We start from the raw sequence: 17,670 nt of genomic DNA, 5'->3' as shown, positions 1-17,670 counted from the left end.
TTAAATAAGAAATATTTATTCAATAATACGCCCTTATAGGCCACAAATGTTACAGCAACACAGAAGGCATAATAATTTTACAGAATGTATGCAAAGGATTCTACAAAGTGAAGTGACTGTGTGGTACCTTGTAAAAGCCCACTGCTCCTGTAATGGTCAGGAAGCAATGTACAGATAAAAGCCTATCGCAAGCATTCAAAAAAGGGGATGTGGTGGAATCATTCCACAGAATGATGAATTTACAATCTATCTGATGCTGTGGAACAAGTAGAAACCAGAGTATGCACCGTCTGCATTTCTGCTTAACCCTTTAAATGTCATATTTTTTTTTTCATTGTTTGTGCATTATTGTATTTTTGTTTAATTTTGGACCACACAGACTTATTCTTTCATTGTAGGTCTTGATAAACTTACGAACTTTGGTTTGGCATTCAAAGGGTTAAGAGAAAGTTGTGTAATAATTTGCAACAATCAATCTAAAAAAATATGAATACACTGACCAATGGCAGCTGACTAAATCAAGAGCTTTGAACTTTTCAGAAGCATTGAAGACAAATACTTGGGTGCCTATCGATATTATGCCTATAAGGCTTTGGGAGTGATTTCCCTTTCAGCTCAAAGTTCAAGACTTGTAAAACATCATCACCATTTGATACATTGATGATATAAAGTTCTTAAAGATTAACATTTTTGACAATTTAAATTTGTGATTAATGTTTGGCACCCCTCTTTTTGGAATCAGAAACTTTAGGCTTGGCTTTCAGGTCTTTAGCACCTGACAAATCATACTGAAATCCACGCTTAGCTTGGGCTGCTTCTTTTTTGTACACCTGTGAACAGAGAAAGTACACATGAATATTATAGCTGCTATGCAACATTTGTTAAGACAGAGGTTGGAAGGAATTCCATTCTGGCCTCATTTTATGAAAGTTACAAGAGTACGGTTTTCTTATTCCAAGGAAAATAAAAGGACATCAGTCGTCACGCTGCGTCCTGTTCGATATGGGACCCATAGCGACGTATACAAGGCTTGTAAAATACATTGTTTATTTACATGAAATTTAAACACGTGCTGTGCGACGACCACCGCGCTTTAATATTTTCTCCTACCATTATTGTAAAATACATTTATACTTTAAATTGAAACGATTGAGTCATAGAAAATTCCCCATCCCATGTCGGGGGGGAAAAAAGAGAAAATGATAAGCACTTTATAGTAGTGAACATTTTACTGTGTCTTTGTAGCAGGTGCCAAACTAAAAAAATCAGGAAAACCTATATCTCTCTATCAGTCTTCCCTACAATATTGTACATTTCAAATGATGTTTGTCATCAAACAATACAAAGTACGGTAACAACTCTCATTTGCACATCGAACAGTTCACTATATTTGACTTGTGTGCTTGAATTCAAAATTAAATTCTGTGTTTGTGACCAAATAATAATTCACTGTGTCCAAATGTAGAATGTTTATAAGATTCATAATACACCATTTTCATATTTCCGTCAAATCTTCAGAGTTTTACTTCATATCAAGTCCAAATATCATTTGAAAATAATTCCATCCACACACCGTATTTCAATCTGTTTTCAATGTAGTCTAGTTACGTACATCCCTCATGTTGTTTCCACTACATCTCTTTGAAAGTGAAAGTCAAATCAATCATCGCTGACAGTTTTCAAGAAAATTGCAATAGAAACTATTAGGGAGATAGCAGTTTTTCCTCATCAGTTCATTTTGGCGTACACTGCAGAGACTTTCATAAAATGTCACCCCCCCAAAAAAATGAATATATACTGTTACAACTTACATGTTTCATAATTTTTTGTTTTATTTCCTGTTCTGTTAACGGTCGATTATCTTCATCACTGAGTTGTGAATCTGCATCACTATCATATTCATCACCTGTAGAGGGCGGCATAATAGCTAATGTCTGTACAGGGGGTGCTGGACCTTCTCCAAGTAGCCCTGTTGTCTTGACATCATATGAACGGTCTATATCCTACAAAATAATCACAGCAAACTGAATTAATTCTTCTTGCTGTAATGTCTTCATGCATACTTGTAATAGCCTCATATTAAAATATAACTTATCTTTTTGGTATACATATGTATAAAAAAAGCCTCTGACTAGGCAAGGTGGTAAGAAAAGTGAGATTTTAATGGAAATGTTGCAACGTCACAAATTTACATCATCTAACCAGAAAAGTGGAGGATTTAAGCAACAAATTTTGGCAAATCAGTAAAAATGTTAAGGTATTTCAAATTTGTCTGGTGTGATAAGATACATACGTCACCAAGCCAGAAAATTGAGCAGTGTAGAGTAAATGCAATACAAATCACTACACCAGATATGTAAGATTATGAAACATACCAACATTATAAAGAGCTTGGTACAATTTTTATCACTCTGCAATAAGGCCTAAAAAAGTTTTTTTTTTTTATTTTGCCACTGCACAGTGCCCTCTATTGACGAATTGATGTAACCTGCAAAATTTATGCTCTGTTAAATATTTAAGTCAATAAAATGAAAAATTGTCTTACCATCCATTTTTGAAAAATAATTAACCAAAGACATTTTTTTTGAAGGCCTACAACAAAATGCCTTGTTTGATACCTCAAAATCCATCAAAAACAGACAATTTCGGAAGAATTCTTACTTTGGCTTGAATGTAAGCCTGGACGGACAGCAACTCATTGGTTTTTTGTTCAATAATTCCCAAATACATCATCATGTTTTCATCTTGAACACCAGCAGCACTACCCAACATGTCGTTGATAGTAGAACGGTCACAGTTGATTTTTGTGAATAAGGAATCGATACCTGAAGGAGAGAATAAGTAATACTGTTTTATTTCAAGAAAAGAGACTGGTTTTCGGCCAAGATGTTCAGATTAATTAAAATAATGATACTGAAAGAGTAAACAAATCTGACTTGTTCTTTGTGTAATTAATCCTAGGTGGGAAGAAACCTAGATTCATCATTTGAAAGCAAAAAAATACACACACTATAAAACCAGAAAAGAACTAAGTTTTCATCACTCTGTAATAAGGTCTAAAAAATGGGAAGGCCAAAACCACTGTACCCTGGGTGAGTGTGCCACTGACTCAATGGGGAAGCCAAAGTCACTGTACCTTGGGTGAGTGTGCCACTGACTCAATGGGGAAGCCAAAGTCACTGTACCTTGGGTGAGTGTGCCACTGACTCAATGGGGAAGCCAAAGCCACTGTACCCTGGGTGAGTGTGCCACTGACTCAATGGGGAAGCCAAAACCACTGTACCCTGGGTGAGTGTGCCACTGACTCAATGGGGAAGCCAAAGCCACTGTACCCTGGGTGAGTGTGCCACTGACTCAATGGGGAAGCCAAAGCCACTGTACCCTGGGTGAGTGTGCCACTGACTCAATGGGGAAGCCAAAACCACTGTACCCTGGGTGAGTGTGCCACTGACTCAATGGGGAAGCCAAAACCACTGTACCCTGGGTGAGTGTGCCACTGACTCAATGGGGAAGCCAAAACCACTGTACCCTGGGTGAGTGTGCCACTGACTCAATGGGGAAGCCAAAGTCATTGTACCCTGGGTGAGTGTGCCACTGACTCAATGGGGAAGCCAAAGTCACTGTACCTTGGGCGAGTGTGCCACTGACTCAATGGGGAGGCCAAAGTCACTGTATCCTGGGTGAGTGTGCCACTGACTCAATGGGGAAGCCAAAACCACTGTACCCTGGGTGAGTGTGCCACTGACTCAATGGGGAAGCCAAAGCCACTGTACCCTGGGTGAGTGTGCCACTGACTCAATGGGGATGCCAAAACCACTGTACCCTGGGTGAGTGTGCCACTGACTCAATGGGGAAGCCAAAGCCACTGTACCCTGGGTGAGTGTGCCACTGACTCAATGGGGAAGCCAAAACCACTGTACCCTGGGTGAGTGTGCCACTGACTCAATGGGGAAGCCAAAACCACTGTACCCTGGGTGAGTGTGCCACTGACTCAATGGGGAAGCCAAAACCACTGTACCCTGGGTGAGTGTGCCATTGACTCAATGGGGAAGCCAAGGTCACTGTACCTTAGGTGAGTGTGCCACTGACTCAATGGGGAAGCCAAAGCCATTGTACCTTGGGTGAGTGTGCCACTGACTCAATGGGGAAGCCAAAGTCACTGTACCTTGGGCGAGTGTGCCACTGACTCAATGGGGAAGCCAAAGTCACTGTACCCTGGGTGAGTGTGCCACTGACTCAATGGGGAGGCCAAAGTCACTGTATCCTGGGTGAGTGTGCCACTGACTCAATGGGGAAGCCAAAGTCACTGTACCCTGGGTGAGTGTGCCACTGACTCAATGGGGAGGCCAAAGTCACTGTATCCTGGGTGAGTGTGCCACTGACTCAATGGGAAAGCCAAAGTCACTGTACCCTGGGTGAGTGTGTCACATACTCAATGGGGAGGCCAAAGTCACTGTACCTTGGGTGAGTGTGCCACTGACTCAATGGGGAAGCCAAAACCACTGTACCCTGGGTGAGTGTGCCACTGACTCAATGGGGAAGCCAAAACCACTGTACCCTGGGTGAGTGTGCCACTGACTCAATGGGGAAGCCAAAACCACTGTACCCTGGGTGAGTGTGCCACTGACTCAATGGGGAAGCCAAAGTCACTGTACCTTGGGTGAGTGTGCCACTGACTCAATGGGGAAGCCAAAGCCATTGTACCCTGGGTGAGTGTGCCACTGACTCAATGGGGAAGCCAAAGTCACTGTACCTTGGGCGAGTGTGCCACTGACTCAATGGGGAAGCCAAAGTCACTGTACCCTGGGTGAGTGTGCCACTGACTCAATGGGGAAGCCAAAGTCACTGTACCCTGGGTGAGTGTGCCACTGACTCAATGGGGAAGCCAAAGTCACTGTACCCTGGGTGAGTGTGCCACTGACTCAATGGGGAAGCCAAAGTCATTGTACCCTGGGTGAGTGTGCCACTGACTCAATGGGGAAGCCAAAGTCACTGTACCTTGGGCGAGTGTGCCACTGACTCAATGGGGAGGCCAAAGTCACTGTATCCTGGGTGAGTGTGCCACTGACTCAATGGGGAAGCCAAAGTCACTGTACCCTGGGTGAGTGTGCCACTGACTCAATGGGGAGGCCAAAGTCACTGTATCCTGGGTGAGTGTGCCACTGACTCAATGGGAAAGCCAAAGTCACTGTACCCTGGGTGAGTGTGTCACATACTCAATGGGGAGGCCAAGGCCACTATTTCATGGGTACCGGGGGTAATTGTGTTTGACTCACTCTGTTATCCCAAATTGATAATCAATGGTAAAATGCATTTTATCTAGCAGATATGACAGGTTCCAGGCATTATGACGCCCCTTTAGTATACCAAAGTGGACTCTCACAGCAATTTTTGATTTTGGGTCAGTAAGCTTGAGGATCAAGTCAAACACACATTCACTTACCAGCTTTCAACTGATCCAATATTTTATTGATACTCTTAGATTTGGTATCATGTTCATCAGCATCCTTGGAGGCCTTGGTCTGTTTGCTTTCAAGGTCTTTCAAGATGGCTTTACGTTGTTCCTCCATCTCACTTCCCTGGCTGTCAAATTTATTGATTTCATCTTGAATCTAAAATAAATTAGATAAGGAAAGTTTGTAACAAATAAAAAATGTATACAGCCTTTACTTTATTTTTGGATGGTGCTGTTTAATTTCACTGGTAGGCTTATTTTTCAATTTAGTGGAATTCAAAAGGCACTCAATTATTCTTATTCCTTCTCCATCTCCCAGCTCATCAAATTTCAGACATTTTTTCATAGATTTTTAAAACCAATTTAAAATCTGTTGTTCAACATGCAGCCCGAGCTCTAAATTTGTGTAAGCAAACATAATGACTTGTATTAAATCACTATTTACTGTAAAACTATTTATTTTTACTCATGAAAAGTTTTTGCTCACAGGCTGCATCAGTGGTACATAAATTAGAAGAAACCAAACCAACTGTGACTCATGAAAAGTTTTTGCTCACAGGCTGCATCAGTGGTACATAAATTAGAAGAAACCAACCCAACTGTGACTCATGAAAAGTTTTTGCTCACAGGCTGCATCAGTGGTACATAAATTAGAAGAAACCAACCCAACTGTGACTCATGAAAAGTTTTTGCTCACAGGCTGCATCAGTGGTACATAAATTAGAAGAAACCAAACCAACTGTGACTCATGAAAAGTTTTTGCTCACAGGCTGCATCAGTGGTACATAAATTAGAAGAAACCAACCCAACTGTGACTCATGAAAAGTTTTTGCTCACAGGCTGCATCAGTTGTACATAAATTAGAAGAAACCAAACCAACTGTGACTCATGAAAAGTTTTTGCTCACAGGCTGCATCAGTGGTACATAAATTAGAAGAAACCAACCCAACTGTGACTCATGAAAAGTTTTTGCTCACAGGCTGCATCAGTGGTACATAAATTAGAAGAAACCAAACCAACTGTGACTCATGAAAAGTTTTTGCTCACAGGCTGCATCAGTGGTACATAAATTAGAAGAAACCAACCCAACTGTGACTCATGAAAAGTTTTTGCTCACAGGCTGCATCAGTGGTACATAAATTAGAAGAAACCAAACCAACTGTGACTCATGAAAAGTTTTTGCTCACAGGCTGCATCAGTGGTACATAAATTAGAAGAAACCAAACCAACTGTGACTCATGAAAAGTTTTTGCTCACAGGCTGCATCAGTGGTACATAAATTAGAAGAAACCAACCCAACTGTGACTCATGAAAAGTTTTTGCTCACAGGCTGCATCAGTGGTACATAAATTAGAAGAAACCAACCCAACTGTGACTCATGAAAAGTTTTTGCTCACAGGCTGCATCAGTGGTACATAAATTAGAAGAAACCAACCCAACTGTGACTCATGAAAAGTTTTTGCTCACAGGCTGCATCAGTGGTACATAAATTAGAAGAAACCAAACCAACTGTGACTCATGAAAAGTTTTTGCTCACAGGCTGCATCAGTGGTACATAAATTAGAAGAAACCAAACCAACTGTGACTCATGAAAAGTTTTTGCTCACAGGCTGCATCAGTGGTACATAAATTAGAAGAAACCAAACCAACTGTGACTCATGAAAAGTTTTTGCTCACAGGCTGCATCAGTGGTACATAAATTAGAAGAAACCAAACCAACTGTGACTCATGAAAAGTTTTTGCTCACAGGCTGCATCAGTGGTACATAAATTAGAAGAAACCAACCCAACTGTGACTCATGAAAAGTTTTTGCTCACAGGCTGCATCAGTGGTACATAAATTAGAAGAAACCAACCCAACTGTGACTCATGAAAAGTTTTTGCTCACAGGCTGCATCAGTGGTACATAAATTAGAAGAAACCAACCCAACTGTGACTCATGAAAAGTTTTTGCTCACAGGCTGCATCAGTGGTACATAAATTAGAAGAAACCAACCCAACTGTGACTCATGAAAAGTTTTTGCTCACAGGCTGCATCAGTGGTACATAAATTAGAAGAAACCAAACCAACTGTGACTCATGAAAAGTTTTTGCTCACAGGCTGCATCAGTGGTACATAAATTAGAAGAAACCAAACCAACTGTGACTCATGAAAAGTTTTTGCTCACAGGCTGCATCAGTGGTACATAAATTAGAAGAAACCAACCCAACTGTGACTCATGAAAAGTTTTTGCTCACAGGCTGCATCAGTGGTACGTAAATTAGAAGAAACCAAACCAACTGTGACTCATGAAAAGTTTTTGCTCACAGGCTGCATCAGTGGTACATAAATTAGAAGAAACCAAACCAACTGTGACTCATGAAAAGTTTTTGCTCACAGGCTGCATCAGTGGTACATAAATTAGAAGAAACCAAACCAACTGTGACTCATGAAAAGTTTTTGCTCACAGGCTGCATCAGTGGTACATAAATTAGAAGAAACCAAACCAACTGTGACTCATGAAAAGTTTTTGCTCACAGGCTGCATCAGTGGTACATAAATTAGAAGAAACCAAACCAACTGTGACTCATGAAAAGTTTTTGCTCACAGGCTGCATCAGTGGTACATAAATTAGAAGAAACCAACCCAACTGTGACTCATGAAAAGTTTTTGCTCACAGGCTGCATCAGTTGTACATAAATTAGAAGAAACCAACCCAACTGTGACTCATGAAAAGTTTTTGCTCACAGGCTGCATCAGTGGTACATAAATTAGAAGAAACCAACCCAACTGTGACTCATGAAAAGTTTTTGCTCACAGGCTGCATCAGTGGTACATAAATTAGAAGAAACCAAACCAACTGTGACTCATGAAAAGTTTTTGCTCACAGGCTGCATCAGTGGTACATAAATTAGAAGAAACCAACCCAAAAGAACTATTACATGCTTCACATGTATAATATTGAGTTTTCACTCCCTCAATATATTGTCACTTACATCAATTATTTGCTCCTGCAGTAACTCCACTTCATTATTCAACTCGTTCACATAGTTAAACAGCGCAAAGTTGCGGTCCTCAACTGAAACAGACGAAGGAACAATTGTAAAATACAATGAAAGTCTTTGTTAACAGTCTCAATTAGTTATGCGCATATTATATCTGAGCATAATGAATTTCAAATGACTGTTTAGTTATTCAGGAATATATCAATCGCATTCTACGTTAGTACCTTCAATGAATTTGTTGACCAGTTTATCCAAATCTTCTTCATCGGTGATTTCTTTAATCCTTTCAAATGCCTCTTCATATGCCTCAATGGAATCTTCTTGACGTTGTTTGCGTTTACGCTCGGCTTCTTCAGATTCTACGTAAACAAAAACGGTTATAAGACGATAAGAAACATGGGGTAGGCTGAAAATAATGCAACTAATGCAGGGTTTTCAAGATATTGTGCTTCAAAGAATTTTTTTTTTTAGCTTGATAATGAATATACTGTATTTGCTGTCAGCCTTTTCCCATGATGCAATAGACAAAACTGAATTTAAATTCTTCTTAATATCCCAGCCAACAATAAATCCATAGTTTGTCTCACCACACAATTTTTTTACCACAAGGGGCCGCTGTTTAGAGAGAACATGAGGGTTACTCACCTTTTTTCTGTCGGATTGCTCTCAGGTACTCATCCTCTTCCCTTTCTTTACTCTTAATCATCATGAACTCACGAAGTTTGCGATCATGATCAATAATACGTTGTAGCTCTTTCATCTCAGCATTATGCTGCGACATATCCTTATCAGCCTTCTCTTTCAACAGTATCATTTTAGCTTGGGCTTCATCACGCTGGTCGTATGCCGTGGTGGATTCGTCAATAACCTTGCCGATATCGTTGCGTAAATCTTGGCGTTCCTAAATGATGAGAAATGTGATTGTCAACAAATTTGATTTTTGGACAAAAAACATGATTCTTGGTCCAAAACCTAAATACATTAAAAAATGAGTGCACTTTTACAGAAATCATTAACAATGGTATTTCCAATTTTCTACCATGATTGACATCACACTTCTCAACTTAGATGTGGAATCCCTGGGGCTTTTATGTGCTGAGGAAATCCATGAATGAAGCACAAATAGATAATTTACATTACGCTGCCTTAAAGCGGAGATAAAATTTAGCATATCAACACCAATACTTGTTTGCATTGTTTAGAAATGTGGCCTGATATGAACATGATTTCAGCAAGAATATAATCACTAGCATTTCATTGATTAGTTATTCAATGTTACACACACCTGGATGTTCGGCAGTCAAGAAAAATCAAAAACATTTGTTTTAGTCAAGTATGTTTGTATAATTTGTCCCACTCAGTACAGTAACATACAAACTAGCTGAGGCACATATCAGAACTAAAATTATTATTATTCTATCACAAATCAAACTGATAGCCTCTAAACAAAGCATGTCAAAGGTCATTATAACTTGTCAGGTATGTCTCGTACAGAGACCAAAAAAAAGAAAGAAATAATACTCAACGTACCTTCTCTAGTTTCTTGCGAATTCCTTCAAAACGTGCTCTCTCAACACGCAAGCTATCAATCTCTTCACGGAGCTCAGCATTCCGCGTCAACATCTGATTGAACTTTCTGTTTGCCTATAAAATATTGAAACACGGTAAACTTTATTTATTTATTATACCGGTAATTGAAACGTAAAACAAAATTCACTGAATATTCTGTACTTCACAATGAGATTTACCATAGGGATAATTTCTTGTGGTACATGTATGTCATTAGTGGAACTATTACTTGGCCTGGTTAAACAGACAAATAACGTGAATAATTTTAAAGTGTGATGGTCTGTGCAATGGTATGCATTTGAATACATTGAATTTTGCATAATGCAGAATTTGGTATTTTGAAACAACCTGACAATAAACAAGCTGCTCTCTGATTGGTTTGACTGTTTAGGGTTGAGGTTGGGAAGCCAATCAATTGGGCACAATCTTATGGGTAGCTTCACATTGACTCTACAATAGACTCACAGTTGAATACATAGCTAAGCTATGAGTAGCCCACATTGAACACAACCCAGGTATATGTGTCAACCATTTTTTTCATCATTAGCAAAAAATTACTCTCATCATGTTCCAGGCTTGTGCATGCTTGAATACAAATGTCAATGTGTAAGATTGTGGAGGGTGTGGTGTTTTTGATAATTCTAAGTTAAAATGGAGAATTCTATGGCTTCCTTGGGGCCAAAATTACTATCAGACACATGTGATCCCTGGTCAATCAGAATTTCATGGTTACCAGAAGATCTGCTCCCCAGGGTAAGGGAGTGCATGGCCATGGCATGATGGCGCTGCACCCCTGTTCCCTTGTTTAAAAAAATACCTGATAGCAGCAATAGGCAAATAAGCTTATGTAAATCTTCTGGAATTAGTCGATCATTTGATAAGCCGAAAATTCAGAAAGGTAAGCAGGCATGGGTAGAACAAAACATCATCAGACTATTAACGGAAATTTAAGAAGAATTCCAGAAACCCAAATTACCTTATCTAGTCTGTTCTCCAATACTTGTATGTTCTTCATAGTTTGCTTAGTATGAGCTGCACTTGCATGCACACCACCCATGTTTTTATGCTGGGATTTCAATTCTCGTTCACCTTCTCTCGTCTTAGTATCGATCTCCCGCTGCTTCTCTTTCTCCTCATTTATCAGCCTTTCATAGTCATCTATGATACAAGTGTATATATATATATATAACCATGGTAACACATCCATCCATATTGTTTTACCAGTATACCAGTACAATACATGCAACTGCTGGTACGTTTACCGGTACTACTACCAGAGTTGCACTTTTAGTAGAGCAAATACTCAATACTGTAAATTACTTTATTTAAGGTTGAATTAATTTTCACAGAAAAGATTTTTTGGGTGTTTTGTATTTTACTTATTTTTGTTGAGTTGAATGTAAAATATAAGAAAAACGGTAAAAAGGTATATTCGCTGGATTTTATTTTCACTGAATCATTCCCTCAGTTAAAATAAATTCCAAGAGAAATAAAGTAGTTTACAGTACCATATAAAAATAATCTCCTCATTTTGAATGACAGGACAGAATTTTATGAAGATACAAACTTTCAAAATGTAACAAATAATCAAAAAAGGTTCCTATAGAGCCAAATAAAAAAAAATTGTGTTTCCTATGACATGCTTCTTAAAGTAAGTAGGTAGAGACATTTTTGTTATTTTTCTTTATTTTTTCTTGGTTATAACACTGCTTTGCAGATATGAGTGTCATAAATCATGTTTTAAAGTTGTTTACATTACAAATATTTGCAAAGTTCTGATTTTTTTTGAAATCTCATTCAAAGCCTGGCAATTTTGTGTTGTTTTCTCAAATATAGGTACAAAAAGTTTAAAGTGGGGTAGCTTAATTAAAAATAAACCAAAGAAGAAGAAGTTAATATCATTAGTCTTGAGGTCAGTTTTTGTACCCAAGTTAGATTCAGAACTTTTTTCACATTAGCAAATAGTACAATTTGTTATCATGCCCAGAGAAACACAGCCCCAACACTGTGGTTGCTACACCGAGGGTGCTACACGGTGTCTGTTTCCCTGAGGTCACTTCATGGTGGTCAAGACAATCTATACACATAAGTAGAACATAATTATAACTATATTACCGGGGGTATGTATATATACACTTTTTCTTGCAATGTTTTGAGATAAAAAATAGATCTGCCAAACCTCTTTCTTCACAAAGTGCTTGCAACTTCATGATATTATTTTCATCCTTTGACGTATTGCTGTTACTTTCAGATAAGGTCAGATCTTTATTCAATTCTTTCTTTTCTCCTTCCAACTTCTTGATCTCAGCCCTGCAAAGTAATACCTATTAATCTTTTGATTGTCATCATTTTTTCACCAAAATTTAGCTGCACTATTTATATGCATTTCGGGATAATTTCTTCATGATTATGAAATCATTTTGCAAAAGGTGACAAAAGATAACCTTGGAGTTCAAAGAGTTATTTCAAAAACCCAGTATAAATCCATGCCGCATTTATAACCATAATAAATCAATTCTAGGAGCAAACCACCATTATGGAATTTTTGGTTACATTAATACAAAATGTGAATTTGGAATGTTTTGCAGATCGCTAGAAAATTTCAATTAAGAAGACATTTTCATTAAAGAAAATCAGCAAATAGACTTTGAAAATATGATTCATGCCAATTCATGTACAATACAAAGATGCATTTTGTTTTTTTAGAAAAAACCAAAGTAATGCGAGTGTCGCTAAATCGAATGGATTTGTTTTATCAAGATACATGTAATGAGAAATGTGAATCTTTAAGAAAGATATGTTGACTCATTTTTAAATATAACATTAAGACTTGTGATTTCATCTCAAAAACTACTATGAATCAGGTGTAATCAAATATAAAATTAATGAAATTTCAGAATATTTCTCAGATTGCCCAATTTCAATTTTATAATAAACTCGGGATCCACTGGCTCATGGAGTCAATTTTGCAGAAATCAGGCATAGAGGGCAGTATACTGACAATGTAGAAGAGAATATATAAATAAAATGGTAAATAAATATAAGCAACAAAGTTGGGTGCATGTTAAACAAGCCAATTTGCAAATACAGCCGAGGACAGACAAGTCTGTCCATACAAGTAATTAATACTGCCATTGTGTTTTGTTATTTACAGCCATGTCTCATCTCTGTTACAAGGTTTCTAATTTCACACGTCATGTGAATTACAATACAACAATGTTGGTACATGCATAACAAGAATTCCCATTGTCGGTATGTACAGGGAAACAGTCACGCTATTCTGTTTTTGTTTATATCAGTTTAACATCTGTACAACAATAATTAGGATAGAGAGGAACTACAGATGGAAAGTCATATCTAAAAATAAAATGCAACTCCCATATCTGAGGGATTTGTTGGGTACATATTGGTGGATTTGGCACTCTACTAGTGCATCTCTGTAGAGTACATTAAATAATATAAACACACTTACAGTTGTCTACGAATCATGTCCTGTGATTCAATGTTGTATGCATTACGATCACCTTCCATGATACGGTACTGACGTTGTAATTTAGCCAACTCAGTCTCAGCTGAAACAAACAAGATAACATTTACAGTGTTTGAAATTTATCAAAATTATATACTAGACACCAGAGCAGTTAATTTTCAAATTTCACCAGTCCTGTCAGAATGTTACCAGTACACAGTGACCACAATGACCTGAATGATATCGATGTTTCTTTGGTCATTATTTTCATCTAGATCTAAGAACTTTACATTCAAAGTGAGAAACTAAAAAAATGCATTTTCATAATTTTAATTGAAGCAAACCACGACAAAATTTTACCAGATCCCAGGGCATGTAAGTTTTTTATTTTTTACTAGCTTGACAAAATTACCCATCTTAATTAAGTGTACGGGCAGGTAGTACAAACACTGACATACAAATAACTCATTCTAGTATAAACAATTTATCTGGAACATACCATCATATTATTCTTACCGTGTTTGCAACTATTAGAATCTCATGTGCTCACTTCAATATTTTAAGTGTCCTTTACAAGTAACATAGGAGCTAATTTTTTATGGCATTTTCTTTTAAAATTTCTATGAATTTTAATTACTTGATAACAAATTTGGAATAACAGGAACAAGCCAACTGTTTTACGTGAATGCATTTCTAAGCAAAAATAAACTACTCTTCCATCTTACACATACTTCTAATAGAGATGTCCTTCTAATGAAGCAAATAAATTTAATACTTTTATTGAATAAATTTTTTATTGAGATATTAAGATAGATATTAGAGTAAGAGTTTCGATATCTGTCTACTATCTATAGTACAACTTACCAAGCTGCTGATCTGCATCAGCTTCACTAGTGTCAGATCGACGACTAGCCGAACGAGGTCCTCCACGTGGCATTTTGTTACTGTGTAGTTAAAGGCTCTAAAATGTCCTGAAAGTAAATAGGCAATCAATAGGAATCATTTATAACATAACGAAACAATTCTAGATGTTTACGATGATTGTCATAAGATACAAGCGTCAACTTTGCATCTTCTGATTTATTAGCTACGTAATGCAGTTCCTGAATATTTTGTACATTTAGTTACAACTTTATTTTGAAATATGTGGCACAATATATATTTTGTCTAACTGCCAGTAACTCAAACTCAAACCCATAGTTCTGCAACATTTATGTGAACATATTCCCCTACAAAGCTGTGTATGATTTACAGTGAAATATATTTGATCTTGGTACTACATAGATATCATATGCCCCTAAACATACGCCATAGCATAGTTGGCTTAGCATAGAGTATTTAACCCTTACACCACCAGAATTTCTTGCCAAAATTTGTCTGCAATCTTCTGCAATATTTCTGGAAATGAATCCTACTTTTGGAGCAAACAGACAAAATTTGAGTCAATTTTCAGTTTTGACACAAAAAATTTGCCTATTTTGGTCCCAATCTTTTGAAAGAAAGCGCAGACTATAAAATGGACTATTTTTTGAATTTGTGACGAAAAAAGGGAACTAGTGGTGAACATAAAATGGAATGAGATGAGACGTTGAATCACCAGAGAGGGCACACTTGCAGAACATGATCTGCCAAAGTTACAATAAAGGTGAGGGGGTGGTCAAAAAACCTAGTATTGGTCAATCAAGCCTACATCTGAACTTGATTGCACAATAAAATTGTTCCATTGTTACCTTAGAAATTTGCATGCTCTGAGGTAAAAACATTCCAATTTTGTGTGCATGGGAGGGGGGGGGGGGTCATTTCACCATACACATTTTGATAGCTCATCAGAATGCCAGGACCAGGGAAACCAGTGAAAAACTCCGAAAATGTTGGTTTCCAAAATGCTCACTCTCGATGTTTGAGTATCAGGCAGAATGTGTTTTTAACCATGTTGCAAAATCACCTGAAATGAATACTGCTCTTAAAATGCTAAAATATGCATGGGGCATCTTGTTACCAGTTACATTAAAAATTGATAGTATTCTACCACCTAGAGATCACAGTTGATTTCTGCATGATTTTTTATGTATACAAAGTTGTAACCCTTTCATTTCTGTTATTAGTATATTGTGTAGGTCAATACATCTTCCGCTATGATTTTGAAAGTAGTACCCTATAATGGACTATATTTTTGTAGTTTTAAGATGAATATCTGACATATTCCATCATATAGGTGTATGTGGTGTTTTCGACCATGGGATATCTAGGTGTCAAACAACTAAACAATGAATTAACTAATTTTTGCTGACATCACATTCAATTCAGATCACAGCATTTCTAAAAAATGTAATGTGTTCATACACTGAAAATTAGAAAGGCTGCATAGAGTAAAGTAAACTATAGTATACATTGTAACACTCATTGTGTTACCCAAGGTTTCACTGCACTTTCCTCAGCGCATAAAAGCCCCCATAGACTTGCACATTGATCACATTCGAGTATACAGTATTGACATATATATGGTAATTTTGATATTACATCAATCTATACTACTGTGAAATACTTTATTTTAGCTAGAATTAATTTTCGCTGAAAAGACATTTTGGGTGTTTTATATCGAATTTATTTTCATAGATTTTTGACGAGTTGAAAGTGAAATATAGGGGAAAAGGTATATTCGCTGGATTTTATTTTTACGGAATCATCCTTTCAGCGAAAATAGCGAAAATAAATTCCAAGCGAAAATAAAGTATTCTACAGTATTAACGCTACATGATAATATAATATAATTCAGTATGAAATCAGTATTCATGCTGATGATATTTCCAGTGTTGTCAAATTAGAGCATAGACCATATATGGTTAGAGGAGTGATGTGGCACAATTTCATTATGACTTTTGTTTCAACCAAATCTTTGAATCATAATAATTGCATTACCGTTAGTTATAGAAGATGGGGCAAAATGGTGGCGTACTGCCGGGAACGAGCTGCAAATAATGTGTTCGCATTCTCAACTCGGCGAGATTTGGAAATTCGAATATTCGTCGACCTTGTGACATTTAGAATGCTTGTGTTCTGATTGACAATTATCGTTTATTGAATAATGCTGCATAAAGTAAACTAATTGAACAAGTTGAATGTGATGATTTGTAACTAAAATTAAAAAGTAAATAAAACATCAGTCACCAACAAGGCAGTCTACATCGAAAATCCATACACTATCACTGAACAATTTCTAAACAGGCGTCATAAGTATACAAGTCTGGTTCACAAAATTCATCATCAAACTACAAAAAATGACAAAATGGTCGAGTACTTACAAATATTCTGAGAAGCCTTGGCTTTTAAGTTCCTAACGGCAACGATCACAGAGAATAATGGCTGAATGTTTTCCCCGTCCTTCAGCTCACGTTGTCAATAGAAACCGTGAGCTAAACAAGACAGCGCCCTCAAAACCCCTATCGTGACGCAGGCGGGCGTAGCACATGAATAAATTACACAACAAGAATATTCATGTTAGCTTTTAACGTATGAAACCGTTGTTTATTTATTATATAAATAATTCTAGTATTATAGTTATATTATAAATATTTCCAATTTAACCCGAATGTTTAATGTTAGACGTACTACTCAATAGAATAATAATAATTTATATTGCACCGTAATAAAAAAAAAGAAAGAAAAAAAAAACTTACTCACAAAAGTAATAAAGAAATACCGCAAACGAAACTAAATAGGAGTTAAAAATCAGATGCTGTATGTTAAAATATACGTAACAAATGTTAATAATTTAGTTTTATTGAGACAACACAGGGAGTTGGAATAACTTGAGTGAAATTCTTGTTAAATTGTCTTCTCTTTTTCTCACTAAACACCCACCCACCCCATTTTTTAGATTCTTGCTCTCTTTTTACCTCCATACTCTTCCTATGTAACCAAGACCGTTTATTTGGTGTTTACGTTATAGATTTACAACTCCCCCACTTTATACAAATTTAAATCCTTGATTACACACATAAAGGTCATTCACACATAGGAGTAAGGGGCTCCGTGAAAAGACTTCGGGTGCGGATAGAAAAAAAAACACAGGTTTTTTTTTTGGTTTAATTTTTTTTTATCAAAATTCGCTTAAGTTACTTCAACTCCATGTGGTACAGATACGATGCTAGCGGAGTGGATTACTTCTGTTTGCTATATTGTCTCAACGCAGA

The 17,670-nt window shown here is 37.1% G+C and overlaps 1 protein-coding gene across 1 annotated transcript; it reads right to left on the bottom strand.

Moving 5' to 3' along the window:
* Positions 1–227: 227 nt before the first annotated feature.
* LOC100377417 (coiled-coil domain-containing protein 63-like) lies at positions 228–16,869 on the bottom strand. Its single transcript, XM_085490605.1, has 13 exons — positions 16,780–16,869; positions 14,342–14,448; positions 13,481–13,580; positions 12,188–12,318; positions 10,985–11,166; positions 9,970–10,083; positions 9,085–9,340; positions 8,664–8,798; positions 8,431–8,513; positions 5,444–5,612; positions 2,662–2,825; positions 1,812–2,003; positions 228–830 (listed from the first exon to the last, which is right to left on the bottom strand). The coding sequence occupies exons 2-13, from the start codon at positions 14,412–14,414 to the stop codon at positions 711–713; spliced, it is 1,719 nt and encodes a 572-aa protein (XP_085346731.1). The 5' UTR covers positions 14,415–14,448; positions 16,780–16,869; the 3' UTR covers positions 228–710.
* Between the last annotated feature and the right edge of the window lie 801 nt (positions 16,870–17,670).

This window comes from Saccoglossus kowalevskii, chromosome 15, assembly GCF_978046115.1.
Source record: "Saccoglossus kowalevskii chromosome 15, keSacKowa6.1, whole genome shotgun sequence".
NCBI classification, from domain to species: Eukaryota; Metazoa; Hemichordata; class Enteropneusta; family Harrimaniidae; genus Saccoglossus; species Saccoglossus kowalevskii.
The sequence above is the reverse complement of the archived record's forward strand: the minus strand, read 5'-3'. Positions and strand labels throughout refer to the sequence as shown.